This window comes from Lissotriton vulgaris, chromosome 6 (genome assembly GCF_964263255.1).
Source record: "Lissotriton vulgaris chromosome 6, aLisVul1.2, whole genome shotgun sequence".
Taxonomy (NCBI): Eukaryota; Metazoa; Chordata; class Amphibia; order Caudata; family Salamandridae; genus Lissotriton; species Lissotriton vulgaris.
In genome coordinates, this window is record NC_141694.1 from 1,452,996,425 (window position 1) to 1,453,023,499 (window position 27,075).

General features: G+C 48.0%; 1 protein-coding gene across 1 annotated transcript; it reads right to left on the reverse strand.

The window, feature by feature from the left end:
* Positions 1-24,038: 24,038 nt before the first annotated feature.
* LOC147708989 (uncharacterized) lies at positions 24,039-26,862 on the reverse strand. Its single transcript, XM_086925420.1, has 2 exons — positions 26,553-26,862; positions 24,039-25,801 (listed from the first exon to the last, which is right to left on the reverse strand). The coding sequence occupies exons 1-2, from the start codon at positions 26,860-26,862 to the stop codon at positions 24,039-24,041; spliced, it is 2,073 nt and encodes a 690-aa protein (XP_086781546.1).
* Positions 26,863-27,075: the final 213 nt, after the last annotated feature.

Consider the following 27,075-nt stretch of genomic DNA (forward strand, 5'->3'; position numbering starts at 1 on the left):
CTGACTTGTGAAGGGTGCAACAAAGTAGCCAGGCTCCTTGGGGGGCTCCAGTGATAAGGCCTGCTACACCCGCACTCGAACCATATCATTCTGTCTCAACTGCTCAAATGCTGGAAGGGGAAAAATAGCCAGGACACCGGGGGATCGAGCAAAAAGCCTTATACAGAGGATTATGTTAAATGTGTTTGTCTTGTGCTGCCACCTCTCACACCGATTAACAGTCCATTACAATAATTGAGACGTGACAGCACCACCGATTGAATGATCACCTGACAAGTGGGAGCATCGAAAAACCCCAAGATGGGTTTCAGACCCCGTAGGTGGCCAAAGCATGTACCAGCCACTTTTTTTGTGTGGAGTTCAGAGGAGAGGGAGTTGTCCATCAGAACCTATAGATTCTTACCTGCACTTTTTGGTTGGGGAGGGGTGCCCAGAGCAGCAGGCTACCACTGGTGGTCCCATTTATAGGTGTCTTGGCCTACCAGGAGCACCTCCGTTTTTGAGGAGTTATGTTGAAGATAATTATCTGCCATCCAGTTGGAGATGACCAAGACATCTTCACGGAATTTCAGTTGGTCTTGGGCTAGATTGCTGGTGAAAGTAAATATCATCTGCGTATCATCCGCTTAAGATATCATATTGATCTGCCGGGCTTTGGCCAAAAGGACTAGGGGACAGACATGCACATTAAATAACGTGGGGCTCAGTGCAGAGCCCTGAGCGACACCACAGCTAAGGGGATAAGTATTGGACAGATAGGGAGGGGCGTGTAGCTGGAAGGAGCGATTGGATAGAGGGATCTCCCCTATGTTGGCTTTGTAGACTGTCAGGTAAAGGGTACCCAGTATTTAAAAGTGCAACATGTAAGAATGTAAGGTTGGTATATTCCTATAGCTACTAGACCTCAAATGCTATTTACACTATATATAGCTGCAGCCATTCCTATGAGATGGAATAGGCTGCGGAGTTCATTTAACCACTATTTTTAATATTTATTCAAATTTAGTGGTGAAGTTGGACTTTGGATAAATATATTGGAAAATAAAAGTTCAATTTTGCATGCCTGAAATTCAGGAAGGCTAATTATCATTAGCCTGCCTGCGGCTGCCATCACTGTTTGTGTTTTCTCCTTGCTGAGGTTTGAAAACTGTTCTCAGAAAAGAAACAATGTCTTGGGGCTGTTGTTAGGAGCACATGGGTGAGAGGTAAGTTACTCATCTTCTTGCAGGAACGACATGTGGGAACGGTTCAGGAACTTCATTAGCTTGAAAAGAACCATAGTGAAATCTACCAATTCACAGTTAACTGTATAATGAGACATGAGGAAGAGGGGTGGTTTGATCACAGGGTCAAATGTATCCAGCCTGGCTCTATTCTAATGGGAGGTGTAGCTGGTTCCCAAAAGGGTCTGTTGTGGTTGAGTCGGAGGGGACTGCTCAGTGTCCTAGACACACCGATTGGAAGACCACCCTCCTCTGTCAGGGGCAGAAACGTTTAGCTATCTTGATTTTCCCTGAGAATGGTGCACTGTGGGATAGTTTGCAGTAGGGCACACAGGATGTTCTGAAAAAGGGGTTATGTTTGCCCTTGAAAACTTTTTTTCCCATTGATTAGGAAGTGACTAGGAGTCGCTCCCACACACTGGCTAGTGATTTCTACAAAAGTGTCACCTCGCTTCCAGCTCATAAGAACACATCTGGACCTGTGGAAGAACAGAAGAGGGCTGCACCTGCTGTCTGTTATCTGTGTAGAGACCTGAAAGGTTAGACCTCTTCTCACTTGTATCTAGGACTAAGAAATTAATTCCAAGGGACATCAAAAGCTGCAAGATGCCATTTTCCTGGGGTGACCGGCCAACCAGTCGCAATTGGACATGGATTGGACCCTCCTATTGGCTTCTGTTTGAATGAGTCCTGTTCTCTAAGAGCTGTCCCTGTGGTTTTGTAAGCCTTAGATGTGACAAGAAGAGCTACTCTAGAAAGTTAGAAAAAGTTGGATTTTGAAAAATGTTAGACCTGTAACTTTGCCATGACCTTCGCAGACTCAGCCTGCAGCTGGAGATTTTGAGCTCCAAAAATGAGATTAAGGGCCTGATTACAAGTTTGGCGGATGGGATATTCCGTCACTCATTGTGACTGATATCCCATCTGCTGTATTACAAGTTTCAAAGGATATAACAGAATTGTAATTTGGCAGACAGGATATTCGTCACATTTGTGATGTAGTATCCCATTCTCCAAACTCATACACAGGCCCTAAGCCTCAAGGTAGAAACCTTAACTGGGTGAAGGAACAACATGTATCTGGCTGATGAGAGGACTTTATTGTGCGTGAAATTTGGATTATCCCGCTAAGAGCTTTTCCTGCCAAAACAAACTGGTTCAGTGGAACAACAGGCAATTGGTATTTGGTTTGAATGGCCCTTGACAGTTACAGCCTTCATCCTTGTATCTGACCTCTGCTCCATCTTGGCTGGCCCAAAATTGCACCAAGGTCCCAGTTAACCACAAAAGCAAATTTGTATTGCCACTTTGCTCTTTTTGGTGCTTTTTACCCTAAAGCTTTAAAAGTTCCTATCTCACATTCCTTAAGTGAATTTGAATCATTGTTGTGTCATTGTCATATGTCTTATTAATATTTTTGGATTAAAAAAATCTGTTGTGGATCTTTTATTGTCACATTTTTGATAGGTTAATCCTCTCACTCTCTGTGCTATAGCTATCCGGGGTTGAGACCAGGTTTATTTTATTGAACTTTTATGATTTTGGACTTATTAATTGGGAAGGACTTACATCCTCTCCAAATAATAACTTATTTTTTTGTAAGCGACCACAGATGCTTAAGCGGGCATTCTGTAATATGGATCACATCAGCACAAGCACAATGGACACTTGCTCATTTGGAGGGGGTTGTGGCCTGAGGCGAATGAGGAAATCCTTTGCCTTTGAGCCAGCACCCTATTTCAAATGTCGGTACAATGGCAAAGAAAACACCAAGAGGAGCACTGATTTTGCACCACAGTGAAATGGCACACAGACAGTATGCCCACGAGGACCCCTTTGTGAGGTGAGATTGGGATCCTAGGTATTCTCCTGGCTCCCCATTCTCTCTTTTGGCTCCCCATTCACTAAAGCTCCCACATGTAGGGGGACATTGCTTGCCTTTGAAGTGAAGGCTGGGTTGCCATCTGCAGTGAAAGTCAAACAGCTAGTCTGCCTTTCACTAATGTGCTGTTCAGAGTGCAGGTAACAGTTTGTATCTGAGCAGTGAAATCAGTGTATTAGGCTAATTATCCCTGTCTGTGTCCAGCTCACCCAGTTAAAAGTGTGCCACAGTGTAGAGTAGGATAACGTTCCTTATTTGAATTGTAACCCCTGCTTTTTGTTGCTGCAAGAGTGGAGAGTGCCTCATTCGGAGATAATGTTTTGCTGAGAACAACAGTCCATTCCTAGGCACCCAGTGAAGGCTACTTTAAGTCTACGGCTGACTTTTATTCACATGCTTCGCCTACCCACTAGAGAGAAAGCCTCAGCATTCACAATTGATGACCTCTGTCATCATATGACTTCTTTGCCTTGATAAGGTAAAGACTATTTGCAACGAGTTCCTTTCATCCCAATCACACTTGTCCCTCTGTGGTCCCTGGCTACATCAAGTTTGTGATTGGGGCTGGTTGGATTGAGGGAATATCGGCCGAGGAGAAGCACAATTAACCCGACAAGGTGGATTAAAAAAAATTGCGCAAAACTACAATATCCAGTCTTAATGACAGTGGATGTGTTTTGCGATTAATAGCAGGAAAAAATGAGGTACCACCATGTATGTGAATCTGAAGCTACACATAATCAAGCAACTCCTAAACCAGATGGCAGGATGTCAAGTATAAATGTTTATTTTGGGGGCGTGGCCAGGCAGCCGACCGCGATGGCTGCGCTGCGCTGAAGCTCCCACGGAACAACCCAGACCCTACCTAATCCTGTGTCCCATCCATGAATATTTAACAGCAAATTGTGCGTCCCAATTGGGGAAAGACTGGTGCCTGCAGTGGTGCGACCCATCGGCATTGCCCTGTGTACGAGCATCGAGGTCTGGGGACGTCCGGTGTCGGAGCTGTGTGTGCATGGCCAGGAACAAGATCCAAAAGGACATTAAATTCTACAAAGTAGAAAAAACTTATCCCTACCTCAACGAAGAATTTTACAACATCCCTTATAACCCCCCGAGAACCAAAAACTGGGGACGATTCAGAAACGCCCAACGGGTTACTTTCTTGAACTCATCTAACACATCAGCCAAAGAATCTGACCCAGACGAGGGCTCTAGTCATCCTCGACTACCCAACAGGCCACCGCCATTACTCCCCCAGGATTTTTTAGATAGGGGACGAGGACGCGGCCAACCGCCTCCACGACAAAGAAGAACTCGCCAATACCAACCCCAAATTCCAGGAGACAGACAAACCCGCAACAGGTACTATCAATGGGGCCCACATCAATAACATCTACACCCATTGCCACCATAGGGGCCAATATGACACCGACATCGAACGCACATGAACTTGTTCCAATCTTTAACCTATCAAATCATACTATGACCCCAGAGGAAACACACATCCTCTCTCGAGGACTTAGCTTTGTCCCCACGGAAAGAACCAACTTTCTGGAACTACAATCCAGTCTCCTCAAATTCTTTAGACGTATCCGTCTTAAGCAATTTTTCCAGGACTCGGAATCTGACGAGCCACTCATCCAACGATTCCATCCACCCTCTTCTTTCAACCCTCCCTCGAACAGTATGCCACCAGAAATCCTGGCATTCGAACGATTAGTTCCAAGAGACATTGCTACGCTTCAAACACAACCACAATTCGTCCCATATAACATCTCATTGTCTGAGAAACGGGCCCTTCTAGATCTCAAAGACAATAAAAACCTCATTATAAAACCAGCTGATAAGGGCGGTGGAATTGTGATTTTACAAGCTGACAAGTATGATCTGGAGGTTAAACCCCAACTGTGTAATGCTGAACACTACCGCCCCCTCAAAAAAGACCCTTTACCTGAAATTAAAGAAAAAATCAGAGTACTCACTGAGGAAGCCAGAATGATGGATATCTTGAGCCAAAAGGAATTCCTTTTTCTCAACAACTAATACCCAATAACCCCTGTCATATACGTCCTTCCTAAAATCCATAAGGACCAGAACAATCCCCCGGGCAGACCGATCGTATCTGGCTGTGGATCTATTCTAGAACCACTAGGAAAATATCTTGATGCGATCCTGAAGGAATTTGTACCACTAACAGATACATTCATCAGAGATACCACACATCTGATCAATATTATCGATGACCTAGATTACAACGAAGAATGTGATCTGATGGTAGGATTGGATATCAAATCGTTGTATACCAATATTCCTCATCAAGAAGGCTTAAGTGTCATTGAAACCCTGCTTCACACCAGACCATTGCCCACCAGAATTCCCACATAATTCATCATGAACTTACTCCGTATTGCTCTACAAAGACACTTTTTACTTACAGATCAAAGGAGTCTCAATGGGCGCTTGCTTTGCCCCCAATTTTGCAATACTATACGTGCACCATCTGGAAAAAATTATTTTCCTCCAGCCCACTAATCCTTTCTACAGTAATATTCGTCTTTGGCGTCGCTACATCGACGATATTCTGTTGCTTTGGACTGGTACAAGAGAGCATCTGCAAATCTTTATGGACTGGCTAAATCAATCTCAAGATCATTTACGTTTCACCAGTGAGTGTAAAACTAATGACCTACCTTTCCTAGATGTGACTATCCGCGCCGAAGAAGGCAAACTGGGAACCCGTCTTTTCCGAAAAAGCACTGAAAGAAATACCTTGTTGCAGTACACCAGCTACCACCCGAGAGGACTCAGGGATGGTCTGCCCTACGGGCAATTTTTACGACTCAGGCGCAACTGCAAATGGCGCCATGATTATTTTAGCGAAGCAGATGTCCTGACCCAGAAGCTCCTCACACGCGGATACCCGAAAAAACTCATCACTCGGGCACGCAAGAGAGCGTGGTATTGCCACAGAGAACACCTCCTCGAGCCTCAGACTAAACAACCTCTGAAGAGAATCCCCTTCGTCTCAAAATTTTCCCCAAACAGCAATGAGGTAGCCAAAATAATTAAAAGAAACTGGTCCATCTTACGCCCATTCGCCCCCTTCAAGGATGAGCCTCTGCTCTCCTACCAAAGGGGTGACAACCTCTCTACACATCTAGTACGAGCCATCACCTGGCCTGAGAAAAAACCTGAACAAAATAGCATTACTGCTGCATGGGGACTGCCCCCGATTCTTGGACATTATAAATGCCAAAATTGCTCTGTATGTGAACTTACTGTGAACACCAAGACATTCCAATACAAAGGAAAGGTATAGACCCTTAAGAGTCACACCAACTGCAGATCATCTAACGTAATTTACGCAATTGAATGCCCGTGTGGCCTCATGTACATCGGTCAAACCACCCAAATGATCAAAAACAGAATCATACAGCACAAGAGCCGCATAAACTGTGAAGTGACTACATCACCCATGGTCCCGCATTTTTTGCTATTCAATCACAAAGACACAGACTTGAAATGGCAGGTCATTGAACAGATCTCCTTACCAACCAGAGGGGGCAACATTCAAGCACTGCTCAATAAAAGCGAAAGCAAATGGATTACTCTTTGTGACTCAGTGAACCAGGGGCTGAACACTATTGACGAATGGAACAGTACCGTTATGATATGACCTCTCCTTGCTGCATGCTGTCTCCCCTGTACTACTGACAAGCAGCTCATTGGCCTAAATAATCCACTCTTTAGGCCATTACTATTGTTCAGTACTGGATGATTGTATTCAATTTTTAATAACATCTGTAGAACCTTGACTCGATAACTATCCACCTTTCTATAGTGCCTCTTACCTTTCATGTCATAATGTTAAATTGGAACGTCCACAACTGTACACACTTATCTTGGTCTATTACACGAATGTTGATTTAATACTACTGTATACATCTAGGACCTTTGTACATAAACACGCTGTCACCCCTAAATGCCTACTCGAATAACGCCACATTATTGGCTGCATTACAATGCTGTCACTTGCCTTGGAAAAATCGGGCTTTTTCCCAATCGAATTTTTTCCCCTGGCAATTTGCCCAAATGTTCCCTCCCAGCCATACCGTTATATTCCCACACATTCATAAGTTGTTTAAATCCACGCCCTGGTTGCTAGACGCAACCCAGCCCATATATTACATCCCCTACTACATCCCTCCCAACTCTGCTCCACTACAAAAACTAAACCCAAACCCCCCCAGGCCCACACTTTCAGGATAGGTCACCTAAATGTCAGATCTATGCATAAACATCACTCTGAAATCTACGACCTCTTAACTGACCACTCTCTTGATGCCCTGTTCATGACTGAGACATGGCTCCTTGACGATATGGACTCGGTCTGCAACCTGACGACTCCTACGGGATATACCATACATACGGTGAACAGGAGCACGAGAGGGGGGGTTAGCACTCATAATCAAATCTCATCTTGATTGCCAATTAATCAAAGTGGATATTAAGGGCAGCGAAAGCGCTCACTTCTCGTTCAAAGCTAACCCACAGTTCTGCGCTACTGGCCTTCTGATCTATAGACCCCCTGGAGCAGACGCCCCCTTTATTAATTCACTCCTACAGTATCTGGGCACTAACATTATCAAAACGGCTAACTTTACGATCATAGGTGATCTCAATTTACATCTTGACAGGGACACCGAGCCCAAAGTTGCCACCTTTCTAGCAGATCTGGCGGCCTTCCAACTTAATCAACTTGTAAGTGGCCCCATCCATAGAGCGGGACACCTCCTTGATCCCATCTTTTCCAACATCACAAGTGGATCCGCAGGCCTGCCTATCCCCATGACCTGGACAGATCACCATCTAGTAACACTGTCCATCTCCTGCAACTTGAGCCCTGCAGCGGTGCCTGCTCCATTAGTTCAGAAACGGCCATGGAGAAAACTCCGCCTTGAAGACTTACACAATCTCCTGGCAATAAATCCCCCACCCCCAAGTGAAGACCTGGACGTAGGATATGACCAGTTTTGCCTCTGGATCACCCAGGCACTTGATACCCTGATCCCTGCTAGATGGACCAAGGCCCGCACCCACACTGCTAGTCCCTGGTACAACTCTGAATTAGCAACTCTGAAAAGGGAATGCAAAAAGGCGGAGAGGGGTTGGAGGAAAAACTACGATGCCAACCTCAAACAGGATTATGTCCTGCTCCAAAAAACTTATCACCGTAAGGTTTGCAGAACAAGAGCGGCATATTATGCCAATGAAATCAGCAACAGCTCTAATACTTCGAAATCTGTATTTAAAATTCTGAAAGACCTCACTGCAAAAAAAAACGTCAATACTATTACCACTTCTCCTGACCTCTGCAATAACATGGCTAATTTTTTCACTAATAAAATCAAGAAAATCTATGACACCTTCCCTAAACGCCCGCAGTCATCGGCCATTTGTGACCCTACCAGGCCCTCTCTCTCCTCCCTTCCTACACTTGAGCGAGAGAGTTTTCTAAAAAGCTGCAGAAAGATTAAATCTGGCTCCCCGGCAGATCCCCTAAAACCGGATACTTTCTGTGAAGCCCACGAACTTATCACAGAACACATCCGAGACATCATCAACTTGTCTCTTTCCACCGCCAGAGTTCCTTCCAAATGGAAGCAGGCTTGGGTTTCCCCCATCTTAAAAAAACCCACCTTAGACCCTTCGCTTCCTGAGAACTTCAGGCCCATCTCCTTGCTTCCCTGGCCTGCCAAAATCATCGAGGCACATGTCAACAACATTCTGTCCGACTTCCTCCTTACCAACAACACTCTGGATGACTCCCAACACGGGTTTAGAGCTGGTCACAGCACCGAGACAGCCTTGCTCAGTGTTTCAGAGGACCTCCGTACCATTCTTGACACCGGCGGAACGGCAGCACTGGTCCTGTTGGACCTCAGTGCTGCCTTCGATACGGTGTCACACGAGGTCCTCTTGACGAGATTGGAGGAAATTGGAGTTACAGGGACAGCCTTGGGATGGTTTAGAGACTTCCTTTCCAACAGGTCTTTCAGAGTCTCTACCCCCCCTTACATCTCTAAGGAGCATAACATTCGACAGGGAGTGCCGCAGGGCTCCTCCCTGAGCCCCACCCTGTTCAATGTCTATGTCCGCCCTCTGGCGGAGGTGGCTAGAAGAAACGGACTTGCACTGGTATCCTATGCAGATGATACCCAGTTGGTGGTGGCTCTTAATGACAACAGTGGTCTGGAGGCTCATCATTTCAAACAGACACTCACTGACATCACCAACTGGATGACGGCGAATTTCCTTCAATTAAACGCCGGGAAAACAGAGATATTGCTCCTGGGGAAAAACACCTCGTCCTGGGGAGACAACTGGTGGCCTGATGTCCTAGGCCCACCTCCTAAGCCTAAGGAATGCGTCAAAAATCTGGGAGTCTGGGTGGACTCTGCTCTAAAGTTCACGCACCACACTAAAAAAGTGGCTGCCATGTGCTTTGGCATTTTACGTAACATCAGACCCATTTTGAAGTTCTTTGACTGCCGCACTCGCCAGCTAATTGTTCAGGCGACCATCCTTTCTAGACTGGACTATGCCAGCTCTCTTTTATTGGGGGCTAATCTGGCTGAAACCACCAGATTGTAGAGAGTCCAGAATGCGGCAGCCAGGGCTCTGGTAGGTCTCCCTCGCCATTCTTCGGTATCCGGAGCCTTGAAAAAACTGCATTGGCTCCTGGTGGGAAAAGGGATCCAGTTTAAGGCACTGTGCTTAGCCTTTAAAATTCTTAAAACCGCCTCTCCCCCAATGCTGCGTCCCCTCCTGTCAGAGTACATTCCTAGGAGATCGCTCCGCTCAGAGGGACAACATCTTGCGATCATCCCTCGCACTAGACTGGCCAGAGTAGGCGGCCGATCCTTTAGCTTTCTGGCTGCCAAGTTATGGAATAGTCTGCCCGAAGCTATTCGCGGTATACAGGACCTTTTAGCCTTCAGAAAGGCCGTCAAAACTCATCTCTTTCAATAACCTTTTCACTTTTCTGCGCCTCCAACTCCCTGCAATCAGTCTGCTCGCAGCGCCGGGACGCCCCTTTTACTGGGGCAGCCGCGCGCTATACAAATCACCATAACATAACATAACATAACAAACATAATGACGCCGCGCGTCATCCTTCTCTGTGGACCTATCCGCGCTTTCCTAACACCAGTGGGCGGTTCCTCCTGCCGGCTCCAATCCTTACATACATACTATGAGTGAACAACTGATCACCATAGCGACCGAGTGCTGCCATTCATTGTATTGCCTGAATTGAAGACGGTAAGACGCTACAGCGGCCTCTCCATGTTGCTTGATTTCGACGTGTTACCCCGTAGGCATTTCCCTGACCCAAGTTTTCTGTCCCCACAGATTCATCCGTCCTACGTTTGATTCCCACAACAGCTTGAAGGTAAGACGCTGAAGTTCTTTCAGCGCTTTTCATTTTGGTTTTTCTAGTCTAGCCCTGAGATCGTTGCTCCAACCCCCACCCTTCTTTCTTTTTATCAGATTATTGATCCCCTCTACGCCGAAGTGGACGTTTTCACGCCACCTAAATGGCCTTTGTCCTGCCTGGACTACTCGCTACCACAGGAATCTACTGGTGAGTAGTGCTCTTGCCCACCTCACCTAGACTCATTCCCCTAAGTCGTTCCTTATGTCTGACATATATACACAATTAATTTCAGTTCTCCACGTGCGACCCGGATCAGGACCACTACTGGCTTGACTTCAACTGAACCCTCTCCTACTGGTCAAACACTTACTGAACCACGGTAAGAAACACCACCCCCCTCCCCTCCCCCCAACAAGCGACCTTAACCCAGTTCCTTTCCCTCATCCTTATTTCCTTTCCCTCCCATACAGCACTGCACCCAGCCCACCATGTCCTGAAGATGATCCTCAGTTATACGGATCGAAGCACCGTCGACTAAACAGCTAGACTCTAGGCGCCCCTTCACAGTGGTTCTCCCTACGAATATTGAACTAAGACACCATTACTGAATTGGAAACCATTGTGTTTTTTCACTGTATATATTTGCACCTTGCACCTTGCGCCGTTCACGCTGTACCCTTTGTCACTTGCGCTGCCGTAGTGTCACAACTCACTGCACTCGTGCACCTTGTACAACCCTTCGGGCTGATATTTGTTATTTGTTATTTGTTTAATTGTTCACACAGTGCTGTAACCATTTGTATTTATCTGTCCCCCTTTCTTACTTAATTTTTTGAATTATAAAATGATGCTTTTCAGCACGACTATGAACAAAATAACTGACTCCTTGATCTCTTTAGGATAATACTGTATAGATATCCTTACTATGTAGTGTTTACTAATCTGTTCAATTATACCCTTTGGGATATTGTTCTGTATACACTGGCCAGGAACTAGGCCACGTCGGAAGCCCCTCCAGCCTCAGAGACACAGCGCCACTGCCATACAAGGACTTCCTTTGGCGTATCCCAGTGGTGTTGAAGTGAGTGGTTCCTGGTGTTAAGCCCCCCTGGTGGTCCTTTGTCCCCGACTGCTGTTGTGTGCGCCGGCCCGCATAGCACCTGGAGGCCTTGCAGTGACAGGGGCTGCGGGAGAGCCTGGGGGCCAGCCACCCGGCTGGACGGGCCGGTTAGAGGGGGCCTCGGTGACGCTCCCTTACACTGCTCAGAGGAAGATAAGCAGCTTCACGCTGCAGTGACAGCTGCGCATCAGATCAATTTAACAAGGCAGTCAAACTAAATAAACTGGATGAAGCAGCACTGTTTTGCTGATTCATCACTCCCCGCCATTGGGATTAATCTTTGCTTATCTGGAGGTGTATGAGTGGAAACATCCGAAGTGTAGCACCCAATAGGTTTGGTGCGGTCAAAAACAAATAAAGCAACAAAAGCATAGGAAAACACCCCAGCCGCCATTTTGAATAGTGCACAGCTGAACCTGTGTGATGGTGAGGCCATTTGGGTCATGTGCCCATGTGGGGGATTGTTTTTTGCTGGCTCCTTTTGGTTGGCCCTCTGCTCAGAGAAGATCTGACCTCCCACCAGGCTGGCAGGATAAGTAATGGGGCGTAAGGTCCCGAAGCAAAGATTGCTGCAGTTTGGAAAAACGGTGGAGCAGCCAGTGAACCCTGAAAATAACATGGCAAGGGTGGATCAGAGGAGTATGGCACTGTTGACGCTCTAACAAGAGCTGGCAAGGTACTACAAGAAATGAGGGCCGGATTTAGAGCGCTGGATGGACGATTTGATACCCTAGACAAAAGACTAGACATCATGGGAGCCTAGCTTGAAGTCCACGGCAAACGCCTAGATAACGCGTATGGCAGAATATCGGACTTGGAAGATGGGGCTGCATAGTCTACGAAGCGTCACGACCGAATGGAGAAGATCCTGAAAGACGTGGCCATAAAGAATGAGGATTTGGAGGCTCGTTGCAGGCAAAATAACATAAGCATCCTAGGGGGTCCAGAGTCAACCAATAAAGGACGCATGGATCTATTTGTAGAAACTCTGCTCATGGACATTTTTGGTAAGGAGGCCTTCACTACAAATTTTCTGGTAGAACGTGCACACCGTTCACTTGGCCCACAACCTAACCCACCCGGGCCCATCATTGCTCGCCTCCTAAATTTTCGGGACAGAGACACTGCACTGAGATTGGCTAGAGAACAAGGCTCTATATCTTGGCAGGGCTCTAAGCTGTCCCTTTTTCTTGACTTCACTGCTATGGTGCAAGAAGTGAGGTGTAAATACACCAATGTTAAGGCAACGCTGTGTTCTCTGGGCCTCAGGTATGGTATGATTTACCCTGCCCGCCTCCGGGTCGACGCTAGGAACGACGGACACAGGAATAACGGTAAGTTCAGAGTTTACCCCTCACACAGGCCAGTGTGGAACTTTTCTCCACTGAGTGATTTTGTGCTGTTTATGTTAAATGTAAGGCTGAGGTTTAGGTGAATCACTACATTAAGACGCATGAGTTGTCTTGTCAATTATTGCGAATGTAGGCTTCTGGCGTGACGTTGCCACACCCCAAGTGTTATCTACATATGGTTTGTTTCAAAGCTGTAATGTATCTTCCCTTGTTATTTTGTGCTGTTTACATCATGCATGTGCTAGAGTTTTTAAAGGGGATATTCCCTATGATGGGGTGCATAGGGATGGGTGGTGGGTGGAAGAGGGGAACATTTGAGGGGAATGGTTGCATATATTTCTGTCACTGATAATATACTGTTACATATTGTGTACTAAACTTGTCGCGCTTTCACAGACTGTGCATTATGATCTGAATGTCAATGTCGGTAGGTTAGCTACTATTTTGGATGTTAATTTGGTCACCTGGAACTTTCGTGGCCTTAACAATGCCAGGAAAGGAAAACATGTATTACATTACCTGCAGAGGCACACGGTTGACATAGCGTTTCTGCAAGAAACACATATATCTCAATCTTCAACTGCTACATTTGGCTCTAGCTGGGGCCTGCATCTCTATTTTGCCAACTACAGCCCATATGCTAGGGGGGCAGTCATAATGACAGGCAAACGCTTGCCTTTCCAACTTTCTAAAGTGCTTAACGACAGAGAGGGACGATACACATTGATGGTTGAGAACTTAATGCGGTATGGTATTGCTTTGGTTTGCGTATGCACCAAATATTGACCATCCTGACTTTTTCCATGATTTATATGTGCAGCTTTTGCAAGTAGGTGTAGACTACATATGCATAGGAGGAGATTTGATCCTGCGTGAGACAGCTCACCTGACTCGCCAGATACCAAACCCTGTGCACGTCGTGCGCTGCTAGATCTCTGTGATTCGGTGGACCTGATAGATGTATGGCACCAGCGCAAACCGGAAGACCACACATATACACACTACTCAGCCCAGTATAATACCTGGACAAGGTTGGACGTCTGGCTTGTTTCCCCATACCTGGAGACTTGGTATAGGTCGTCCCTTCACCTCCCTATGACGTACTCGGACCATTCTCCTGTAGTATTGCTAATACACGTCCCTAGACCTGAGGGCTGTGAGATGCAGTGGAGATTTCCCGGACAGGCACTGAATGATGCGGTGTTTAACACAGAACTGTGAGAGGCAATAGAGACATACTTTGAAATCAATAACGGCTCTGTCAGCACATGGGCAACACTGTGGGCGGCCTTTAAGGCCTATATGTGTGGGGTTTGCATCTCCAAACACGCTGAGGTGTTAAAAGCACTGAGGGGCACCATATCTCATATTGAACAACAATTGAGTACTTTAGACAGGGAGCAAATTGAGCGGCCTGATTCATCTATGCTTGGTCAGAGACTGACGTTATTGACGGAATTCAGGGAGGCTGCTGAGCGGGAAACTCATTTCCTTGTCAAATATGCTATAGCGAGACGCTATGGAGAGGGTGACAGACCTGGTTGCAGAATAGCTCAATTGTTAAGACCCTGGACTGGAAGATCTTACATCACATGCATCCGTACGGATGCCGGTCGGACACTTACTGACACCTCTGAAATTCGTGAAGAATTATAAAAATATTATTCAGTATTATATTCCATGCGGGTGACGCATAGTGATGAGGACCGCAGAGCATATCTCGATGAGATCGCTATGGTGTGGCTTGAAAAATGTATGCAACAGTTTCTGGCCGAACCCTTTTCCAAGGAGGAAATAATCAGTGCCATAGACGGCATGAATGGTTTATCTGCTGCTGGTCTGGATGGTTTTACTGGCATATTCTATAAAACATACAAGGAGTTGCTTGCCCCATACCTTCTTGAGATGTACAACGAGGCACTAGAGAATAAGATACTGCCCCCCACACTACGCAACGCAATAATAATTTTTCTCTCAAAACCCGGGAAAGGCCCATTATTAGGCTGTTCTTACTGGCCATTATCGCTTTTAAACTTAGATTATCAAATCCTGGGTAAAATGACTGCTCTGAGGCTTGCACTATTGCTTGACCACATTATATCTCCAGCCCAGTCAGGCTTTTTCTCGTAGCTTATTCGCAGTAATTCATAGGATTTCCACAGAAGTGCCGCTGCGGTCCTACTAGACACAGAAAAAGCCTTTGACTCCCTGGAGTGGCCTTTCTTCTTGGCGGTGATGAGGAAGTTGGGAATCCCCAAGAGTTTTATTGACCTCACTGCTTTGCTTTACACTGCTCCCTCCGCTAGACTTCACCTGAATGGCACATTGTCCTCCTCGTTTGCTCCCACGCGAGGCACCAGGCACGGGTGCCCTCTGTCTCAGCTGCTTTTCATATTGGCTCTCGACCCTTTGGTTAGACACTTTGAAGAGAAACACCTACACAGGGGCCTCCAGTTTAAACAGGCCCGCTTTTAATATCGTTATACGCGGACGAGGATGTACCATGTTACAACGCATACCATTACAACTACCTACTATTACAACGCGACCATTACAACGCATACCATTACAACGCATAGCGCTTAGAGGTGCTGGATAGTGGTAAGTATAATTTACTATTCCAACTCCAGTCCCCGTGGACACTAGGGAAGGTGTTGGATAGTAAATTATACTTATTCCCTATCCTAGAGCTCCCCCCAGCGCAATGCGTTGTAATGGTATGCGTTGTAAAAGTTGCGTTGTAATAGTAGGTAGTTGTAAAAGATGCGTTGTAACAGGTGTATACCCGCGGACGATATTATATTGTATATTCGAAACCCCCAAGTAAATCTGGACCTGCTCATTAGGGAGATAACACAATTCAGGGGGTTCTCTGGGTTAGGATTCAACTGGAACAAATCTGAAATTTTCCCTCTGACGACAGGCACAGAGCGATGGGACTGTGACTTCCCTCTAGCGTGGTGCGAGGAGACAGCCAGATATTTGGGGATCCAGATTCACAGGTACACTGAACAGATCATTTTGCGGAATTATAGTCCAGCATTGCATAATTTAGAACAGCAAGTTGAACGCTGGCTGAAGCTTCCGCTCTCATTGGCTTGCAGAATCGCACTAATTAAAATTATTGAGCTCCCAAAGTTCCTGTATTTGTTCCATAATATCCCCATTCCACTCCCTAACAGGTTTTTGCCACTCTCAGAATGCATCTCATCAGACTGGCCTAGGTAGACCCAGAGTAAGCTGGGATACAATGACTTTGCCATATGAGAGAGGGGGGTTTGGGGCCCTAAATTTTCAACGTTATTATCTCGCGGCACAGTGCAGCTTCTGAAGAGCTATTTTTAGGTTAGTATCACAGATGACACACTTGGAAATAGATCCCACACCCGAAGTTAAGCTTCTGGGATACGTTTATAACATGCTAAAGGAGTTGCGTAGATTTATCGCTGTAGCCCTCCTGTTAGCGAAGCGGGAAATTGCACTCAAATGGGGTTGCAGGACCTCCCCTACTGTAAATGCTTGGCTATCCAGCCTTACTTTTTGTACCATAATCAGTGAACTCTATGCCATGACGCAACCCCTAACCTCCCGGCCAACGGATATTTGGGGGCCATTTAAAGAATATTTACTTGGCATGGGATCACCATCCTCCACACAACCGCCTGCAGGTATAGTCCAGACTGGGGTGAGCTGATTTGTATCCGCTCAATTCAGCTGCGTTACAGATAATCATACAATTGTGGTGGGTGCTAAAGTTGTACATATAAAATGGCTGTGCATCAGGGTCTGACCAAGGGAATGTCATAAAATATTTTGTAGACACTACCCTACTCGAATGTGCGATATGTGACTGTGCACGAAATATCTGTATAAGCTGCTTTTGCTGACTTGATTTGTAATGATGGTAAACTGCTACGCAAATGTTTTTACAATGAAAGAAAATGATTTAATTTTTTTTTAAAGTATAAATAGTTGTTTAAATATTTGGATGTTGAAGTAGGGGGAAACTGAGGGGCTTATTTACAAGCCCATTGCGCCTCTGGTGCGTCACTTTTTTTGACGCACCTGCATGGCTTTTTATGGACTTGTAAATATGGCCCTCTTTCAAGCATTACTATGCGTGAAAGGGGTAATCCATGGGTGTTGCTGTTGGTGTTCTCATGCAACATACATGAAAACTGACGCATTACCCGATTTACAAGGTTTTGTAAACCTGGGAATGCACCAGATTCCTACGCCTCCCCAGGGGATGCTTAAGGGAGGCGCAACGAGGAGAAACACCTTTATTTCTCCTCGCTTTTCGTTTTTCTATGTGTGCTGCATTCTGCAGCACGCATAGAAAGAGGAAAACACCTCTCGTGATTGTTTTTGTGCTGTAAAGGTGCACAAAAACAATCACCCCTACAATGCAGACACCCTTGCACCATGGTGCAGGGGTGACTGCGTTGGCACATTCCGCCCACTGTGGGCCAGTGCAGGGGAAAAGGACTGGAATGAGCTGTATCTTGTAAATACAGCACATTCCTGCCCTTTTCTTTGATTGCACGGCAGGGCAGCAGGAAGACTTGCTGTGCTGTCGTGGGTCAAACTATTTCAAATGAGGCCCTGAGAGGTGGGTGCAAAGTGGCAAGACTCCAACCTTTAGGTTATTTTTAAATATTGGGTTGGGGTATGGAAGAGTGGCAGGGTGCCTGGTATATTTTGTGTATTTGGGAGGAACATTACCTACTAGAGTCGTGTAGGAGGATGATGGGATACCAGAAATATACTGCTTATCTGAGGGGAAGGAACATACTAACTAGGGTAGTGGGGATCATGGCAGACACAAGGCGAATGTTATTTGTAAAGTACAGTTAGGGAGAGCGACTCTGAGGTGAGACCATGTCGTGCAGAGCTGCCCCATGTCTTTAAAGGCTACTTCAGGAGGGAAGTGTATCAAGGTTCATCACAAAAAAGGGGGGTCAGAAGTCGCATTTTGGACCATGCTTTGTGAGCACCCCATTCTCCCACAGCAGCATTTATAGATCTTCAATGTAAAGAAAGCCCGCTGGCTTAATAAATGTTGAGGCAGCTTGCATGACTGTAGCACTAGATAGTACAATAAAGCAGATCTGTTGTGTTTACACTATCCCTTGAGAATGTTTCTACATTCTTTAAGTCAGGTGCTTATGGCAGAAGGCAACAATGGAAAACACAGCGACTAGCCCCTGCATCAGGTTTATGACCCAGGCCTTACCACAGCTCCTTGCAGGCCTGGGAGTGACCACAGGAGACACATGAGGGGGTGATACTGAGTCAGGGTCCAACAGTGAGAGCCAAGGTGAGCTGGGGGACTGTGTCCACTTCCATCCTGTGATCAACTAGCCACCCTCTAAGCAGTTTCCTTCCCTCTCTCTGTTGTGCTCTCTTTGTCTCCACACTTTTCTCTGTATGCCCCTATCATTTTCTCTCTCTTTGGCTCACTCTCAGTCCCTCTCTTTTTTTGCCTTACTTTTCTCCCCTATCACAGGACAATAGATTTCTGTGCTAGAGTTGCAAGTGATGTTACAAAGGTAAGACGGGTAAGTAGGCATACACCTTGAATTTAGAACCTGCTGCACCTCAACTATGCCAGTGTTTCTCTATCTGTCCGTGGATTCGGGTAGCACATTTTCCGCGCTCAAGCCACCCTTCCTACACTACCTCTTCGAATAGACCTAGTAAAAAACAAAGGCTTTGAACTTACTTTTAAAATCACAGTTGTTACTGAGCGTATGGATGGGGTTGCAGACAACAACAAGGGGAAGCCAGTGCAACACTCAACAATCAATCACTGATTAAACCGCCTAGACTAACGTGGAAACTCTGGTGAATTTGTATCCAGGCAGGCAACTGATTCAGTGCCTGTTCAAGAACAGAAAGTAACAATGCTAATGCTCCTCTTTTCGAGTGCTAAAAAGCTGAAAATGCTGTTGAGCAGCTTGCTTCCAGAGACAGTATGCAGCGCACTCATTAACAAAGGCTCTGCAAAGCCCATACCGACACATTCCTGTCGCCCACAGAGAACTTCTTTAGAGCCCTGCTTAGTGAAATCCCTCCTGGGGCTTCAGGTGTGCAGTCACCTTTGCACTTTTCTCTCGAGTGACAGTTCAGCGTTCTCTCTCCCTTCAGGTAAGAGCAGGGGAAAGTGTTTGCTAATGGAAAGGGAATAAACAGAAGTCAACGTTTGGGCAAAGTAAGATTTCACATTTTTCTGCGATGAGGGTAATGGTCAAAGGGCAGCCGCCGTTTCCCTTCCCATGAGTGTCACCTGCATCACCAACAGGTGCCGAGGCCTGGAATCCCCATCTGCAGCTACAACACACAGCCCCTTTGGGCTTGGAGCAGAGCCAGCAGCATCTGCTACAAAGCAAACACCAGAAAATAGAGACGGGTGAATGCCATTCTTTAGAATTCTTCTTGTTTAAGTGCTGGTATTTTTCTACTTTCTTAAGAGTCATGCAGGAACTGTTACAGTTCTTCGAGACCAAACTATGAATGCTGGCTTGCAATGCGACAGGTAGTGCAAGCTTCTTCTATGCGCCTTACTCAATTTACCTTACAGTGTGGGGTTGTAGGCCGAAGAGATGTTGACTGGGAACCACCTACAGGTTTAGAAGGTGGCTTAAGAGTTATTATAGAATTCCCATTAAACTTACAAACGATTCACTGGTTGCCCCTCATACTTGAGAATGATAAACACACTGGTTAGCACACCTATGTTCTTTTATGTCTTGCCCAATAAATGCGCACATCAGGGAGGCAAACGTGATCTGTTTAGTGTTTATGTCTCCACATATTGAGCCACAGGGGTATTTAGACCCTCCTCAAGTGTCGCTAATCAGGAAAAAGGTGAGCGTATTTTCAATATTGTACTCTTAGCTTCTTTTTCTACTACTGAGAAGTTGTTCCAGGCCTGAGAATCCTGAATAATTGAAATCCTGCCACCAGATCTGACTATTCTAAAGACGGAGGGGCTTATTTATGAGAGGGCTGTGTCACGTTTGCACCATGCAACGTGGTACATTCGTGACGCAAATCTCTATGTCAGTTTTTCAAAGTACTGCAAGGCCACTTTTTGTGGTTTTGAGTGGCTTCAAAAATTTGGAGTAACACAGCGCTATGCAAATCCCAGCATTGCATTACCGTGCCCGGGGTAGTCGTACCATGGGCATTGTGTGGGTGTTCTGGGTTCCCACGCAACTCCCATGGATTTTGAGGCATCCCCAGATTTATGTGCCAAAATCTTAAACCTTGAGAGTGGAGGTGTAACAAGGAGAAATATCTCTATTTCTCCTCATTTCCTACTGTTTCTATGTGCGCTGCATTCTGCAGCATGCAGAGAAAGAGGAATATGCCTCCCAGGATTGTTTATGCGCAGGAAGGTGTCCCTTCCAGCACAAAAACAATCCTGCATGCAACACAGGCACCCTGGCACTATGGTGCAAGGGTGCCTGCATTAGCTCTAGGCTGCCCAAAGGGAACAGCACATGGGTAAGGACAGGAAGGTTAAAGAACAAGAAGAGCTGGAGGGTCTGTGAAGCAAAATGCTAAGTCTACAAGGTCCTCACTGAGAGCTACACATTTGGATTGCACTGAACCAGACCAAGTGGTCACTAGACACTAGGTGTATAGTAGATATCCTATCAGCCCACCCACTTGGCGGAGCCTCGTCATGTAGGACGTCTAGAACCAAGTTGGTGTATCCAAGCCTAGATGAATTGGCTAGACATCACACAATTATGGTTCATACGATAGAAGTGTCCACGCCACTGGGCGGTACTGGTACAGTGCAGTGCAAAGAAAAAAAGTGAGTGAGTGATGTTAAAATGACGGTCGAGGCAAAAGAAAAACTTTTTATTATTATTCACCTGGACGTCAGATTAAAAAGAGATGCAAGACAGTGTGACAAAATCACTGTCTACTTTGCTGTATGGTTAAATAGCCTATTTAACCATACAGCAAAGTAGACAGTGAAATAGCCTATTTAACCATACAGCAAAGTAGACAGTGATTTTGTCACACTGTCTTGCATCTCTTTTTAATCTGACGTCCAGGTGAATAATAATAAAAAGTTTTTCTTTTGCCTCGACCGTCATTTTAACATCACTCACTCACTTTTTTTCTTTGCACTGCACTGTGCCAGTACCGCCCAGTGGCGTGGACACTTCTATCGTATGAACCATAATTGTGTGATGTCTAGCCAATTCATCTAGGCTTGGATACACCAACTTGGTTCTAGACGTCCTACATGACGAGGCTCCGCCAAGTGGGTGGGCTGATAGGATATCTACTATACACCTAGGGGTCCATTAGGATAGCGGGCGGTGGCACTACCGAAACGATGGCGGGGCGGAAAAACAGCTTTTTCCGCCCGCTAGCAGTGGAAATCACGTCCGCCACATTAGGATATGTAAACACAGGTCATTTCCCGTCCGCCGCGGAGCGCCTCGCTCCGCCATCAAGGTGCGCCCGCCACCGCGGCGGCTGCAGCCAATCGAGACCCTCCGCCGCGGTCGATGACGTCCGCCCCGCTCGACATATTAGGATGGGCCAAACAAGCTGACGCACCGCACCGGAGACACCGCACAGCTCTAGCAGGCGGAAAGTCTACAGCGGAGCACGCACGCCGAGATCCGACATGAACCCCATGGACCCAGCCCTCCACATGCATCCGGTCATGTACCTGCTGCAACACTATCGCCAGATGGGCCGCCGCGGACGCCGCCGCAGGTACGTCACTACACATATACACCACACAACACACATGCCGACACAGGTCCCAAGCACAACACTGGCATCCTGCTGGGGGGCACAACACATCCACATGGGCACCCACACATCACCCACCTCAGAACAAGGCACCCCACGGCATCCGGAACACACAACGTCGGCCAACCTGCAGCAACGTCACGGTCACGGACACGTCACCGCCGCGGTCAACACATGCGCACAATGCAGAAGGCAGGGCAACAGCAAGGCATGGACACATTCCAAACATCACAGCGACACACCACCCCGACCAACACTGCACACCACCCGAAGTAGTCACAGGCAAGGTGCCAATCCCGTGCACCCCCTTGCACATCAACAAGCACTGTAACAACAAGCACAATACACACACACTGCGACACACAACCAGGGACAAAGGCACAGCAGGATTGCCTGACAACGGACACACAACACCAGTGCACTCCCCACAGCCCACACAATTGTATACAAACATCCACACAGGGCAAGACAAAACATACAACAGGCATACAACTCCTGCCTGACACATGTGTGTCTCACACCATACAGGGGCACACATACATACACTACAAACTAACACCCTTCACACTGCACACCTCTGCCACACACATGCCATGTAAGCCATGCCACCAGGACCAAGGGCCAACACAAGACGACCATACACATACACGCCAGGGCACACAGAATGGGAAACACACACCTCATCACATCATAAACATCTACTACACCACAGCACAGCTGCACACCCTGTGCTGCCAGTGTCCCCCAAGGTGACCTGTGAACAGTGTATGCAGCAATAGCAATTCACCCACACGAAAACTGCATGGCCTGCCAAATAACCATCACAGAGTACAACATCAGCAGGGCCACAATGGACTGAAGAACCTGTCCCCCTGTCTAAAAATCATATGGCCACATACAACCTTGCAACGGTGATGTACAAAATAGACCATGGAACTCAGTCAAACAAGAAAATGACTTTAATCAGTAAGGAGACAGAGAAAACACACCATAATGTACTGTATTTATTCACATATTGCACAGATGTAGCTACACAACATAAGTAGACAACAGCAACTCTCAAAATCATGTGCAAATGCCATAGACTATGCACTGGTGAATCACAATCGGGAAGTGCAAAGTCCTTGGCAGGGCAGGGTACAGCACATCAGAGCAACAGGCCCAGAGTCCTTGGCAGGGGAGAGCACATCAGAGCAACAGGCCCAGAGTCCTTGGCAGGGGAGAGCACATCAGAGCAACAGGCCCAGTGTCCTTGGCAGGGCAGGGTACAGCACATCAGAGCAACAGGCCCAGAGTCCTTGGCAGGGCAGGGTACAGCACATCAGAGCAACAGGCCCAGAGTCCCTGGCAGGGGAGAGCACATCAGAGCAACAGGCCCAGAGTCCCTGGCAGGGGAGAGCACATCAGAGCAACAGGCCCAGAGTCCTTGGCAGGGGAGAGCACATCAGAGCAACAGGCCCAGTGTCCTTGGCAGGGCAGGGTACAGCACATCAGAGCAACAGGCCCAGAGTCCTTGGCAGGGCAGGGTACAGCACATCAGAGCAACAGGCCCAGAGTCCCTGGCAGGGGAGAGCACATCAGAGCAACAGGCCCAGAGTCCCTGGCAGGGGAGAGCACATCAGAGCAACAGGCCCAGAGTCCTTGGCAGGGCAGGGTACAGCACATCAGAGCAACAGGCCCAGAGTCCTTGGCAGGGGAGAGCACATCAGAGCAACAGGCCCAGTGTCCTTGGCAGGGCAGGGTACAGCACATCAGAGCAACAGGCCCAGAGTCCTTGGCAGGGGAGAGCACATCAGAGCAACAGGCCCAGTGTCCTTGGCAGGGCAGGGTACAGCACATCAGAGCAACAGGCCCAGAGTCCTTGGCAGGGCAGGGTACAGCACATCAGAGCAACAGGCCCAGAGTCCCTGGCAGGGGAGAGCACATCAGAGCAACAGGCCCAGAGTCCCTGGCAGGGGAGAGCACATCAGAGCAACAGGCCCAGAGTCCCTGGCAGGGGAGAGCACATCAGAGCAACAGGCCCAGAGTCCTTGGCAGGGGAGAGCACATCAGAGCAACAGGCCCAGAGTCCTTGGCAGGGGAGAGCACATCAGAGCAACAGGCCCAGTGTCCTTGGCAGGGCAGGGTACAGCACATCAGAGCAACAGGCCCAGGAACACACCCACATCGCTAACAATGGTGTACTGTAGCACACCTATGTGTGGCACAGGCGTCTGAGGGTGTTGACAACTCACTCCTGGCTGTCATGTGGAGTGGAACCTAGCTGTGTGTCAGGGACTGCAGGTCGACTTGACTGGTGTGACAGAGGGACATGTGGTGTGGCTATAACAGAGGGCCTGCAAGGTGGAGGGCTGTGCGGACCAGGTGGCACCGTGGCACGTGGAGGTGGAGTCATGCACGCCCTTGACACAGTGTGGGTGGGAGAGGTTGGAGGGGTGCCCTTCCACTTCTTTGGAATATGAATTTGCTTCCCTGTCATGGGGTTGATGGGAAGAGGCGTTGACACCACCTGCACACCCCCCAACTGTTCCACTTCAGGGGCAGACACTGCCACTCCCTCTGGAGAAGTGCTTGATCCTGCAGTACGCTTGTGCTGGCTACGCCCCCGGACCACTTTAGCCTCTCTGGAAGGTGTACCCCCCACAGTGACCACCTTCCCACTTACCCCAGGGATGGCCACTACACTGCCCTCCTGTCCCTTCTTGCCAGGGATGGCCACTACACTGCCCTCCTGTCCCTTCTTGCCAGGGATGGCCACTACACTGCCCTCCTGTCCCTTCTTGCCAGGGATGGCCACTACACTGCCCTCCTGTCCCTTCTTGCCAGGGATGGCCACTACACTGCCCTCCTGTCCCTTCTTGCCAGGGATGGCCACTACAATGCCCTCCTGTCCCTTCTTGCCAGGGATGGCCACTACACTGCCCTCCTGTCCCTTCTTGCCAGGGACGGCCACTACAATGCCCTCCTGTCCCTTCTTGCCAGGGATGGGCACTACACTGCCCTTCTTTGCCACAATGACTGGGCTGGTCACAACAGGGCTTCCCTCCACCTGCCTCGATGTACTTTGTTCTGGGGTTGATGTGGTAGGTGGGTGTGTCCCTGTGTTCACCCCAGGTGTAGTCATGACATCCCACACATCCTCTGTGGGCATAGCAGAGTCAATATCTGGTGATGGCTCAGCAGCATGTGAGCCTGATGTCTGACACAATGTTGTTCTGGCCTTGCTCTTCTGTGACTCCACCTGGTCTGTGCATATTGGGGGGTCCCTGCCCTTCTTTGGGGATGGAGTCTGTGGACGGGATTGTTTGCTTTGGGTCTGAGCTGTGCTCCTAGTGTTGTAACATTTACTTGATGTATGTCCCAAGTGCTCACTGTCATCTGATGTGGCCACTGACTGGGTGGACGTCACAGGCACCTGAGCTGCAAAGGGGGCATGTTGGAGGGCTGACGTCACTGTACCTGACAATGACAGGAGTGTACGATGTAGGCCACCCACGTCAGAGTGGATGCCCTCCATGAATGCCAGAACCTGCCCTATTTTGTAATCGTGGGCACTGAAGGCATTCAGCAGGGCGGTCTGGCCCACGCAAAGTTGCCGCAGGAGCTCTACGCACTCTGCACTGAGGGCAGCAGGGGGGACAGGTGCAGGTGCTGCGGTGCCATGTGTGAATGTCACACGTCCCCTCTTAGTGACACGGATACGGCCAGCCCCAGAGGAAGTGGATGGGAGGGTGGGCAGTGGCCGTTGGTAGTCAGATGCAGCAGCAGAGTCCCCATCCCCTGTGGCTGCTAACAGGGACTCATCCCCCCTGCCATCAGATGAAGTGGTACTCTGTGTCTCAGCCACAGATTCCTCATGCATACTCCTGTCACCCTCAGTAGCGCTGGTGTGGTCAGTGTCACTTTGCTCCGTCTCACCCTGCTCTGCTGCCGCTGTCGTGCTGGTCTCCCCACCACTTTCAGGATCATGTTCCGCCGTGGTGTCTTCCGAATCTGCATTAGTGACAGAAACATGGTTGTATAAGTGTCATAGTCTGGTCACACGATATCAGAGCAATGCAGCACATGAGAGGCCTAGAGCTACATGGTAACCACCACACCCTCAAATCATTGTGCTGCTACACACCAGTTACACCACAACTGAGCCTGTCATGCGGACAAACAGGCAGGAGTGGACCAATGTCGATGACACACAGCACTACACCCTGCCCATGGATGGTGTTCCCCTAGCCCACATGGACCTGCCCCACGGACATGATGTAGCCACAACTAACATCACCACTTCCAGAGCCTAAAGGGATCCAGAGGGGAATACACACACCTGTTTTGTCTACACATGCCACATTGTCAAATAGGCCATTACAATCACCATGTGCCAATGTGGGTTCACATTGTTGTCAGATGTGTGGGCCACTACCATGCAGGTGCATGCAAAGTAGACTGACATGGTGTAACACTCATTAAGTGGACACAGCTGTACAGCATAATAGGGACTACACCCACCATCACAAAGAAGAGTGACCATGTGGACAACAAAATATATGTCAAGGACTGAAAACTGCAGCCAGGAGCTGCAGAGTAAGGCCATGGTGGGCCAATGCCTCATACAGACACACATCACAGTTGCCACTCACATCACATATCACAGCATGGCAGCACACGCACATCACATGTGTCACCGCAGACACAGGCACTCTACACATGCATCCACTCCCAGACAAACTCTCCCTCCCCGGATACTCACCATCGCTGTCTTGCTGCTGAAGCCCCTTCAGACGTGCATCCAGGTCTGGATAGGTCACTGCCAGTATGCGTGCCATCAGCGGAGTCATGGTGCGGCGTGCCACACGCCCTGTGCGTGGTACCATCCCCAACTTCATCTCTGCCACTTGCTTAGCCAGCCGGCTGATGTCGTCCCACCTCTTGTGACAGTGTGTGTGTCGTCTGTTTGATACCCCCAGGGCTCGCACCTTTGCTGCTATGGCCCTCCAGACAGCCTTACGGTGGTGTACTTTGAGCTGCAGGTATGAGAGTAAAGAAGGACTAATGAACATTTACACATTGTCATATGTCAGCATCTATCAGTACAGCAGCCAGACACTGAATCAGGACGCACAGTGACCCCCCTCCCTCCAGAACTGGGGGTACCCTCACAAGGCCACTCTGCATGGCATAAACATTAGTGAATGCATGCACACATTGAGCTTCGTAGTCTCCATGATTATCACACTGAAGAATGATGATTCAACACAAATGCATCGACAGCA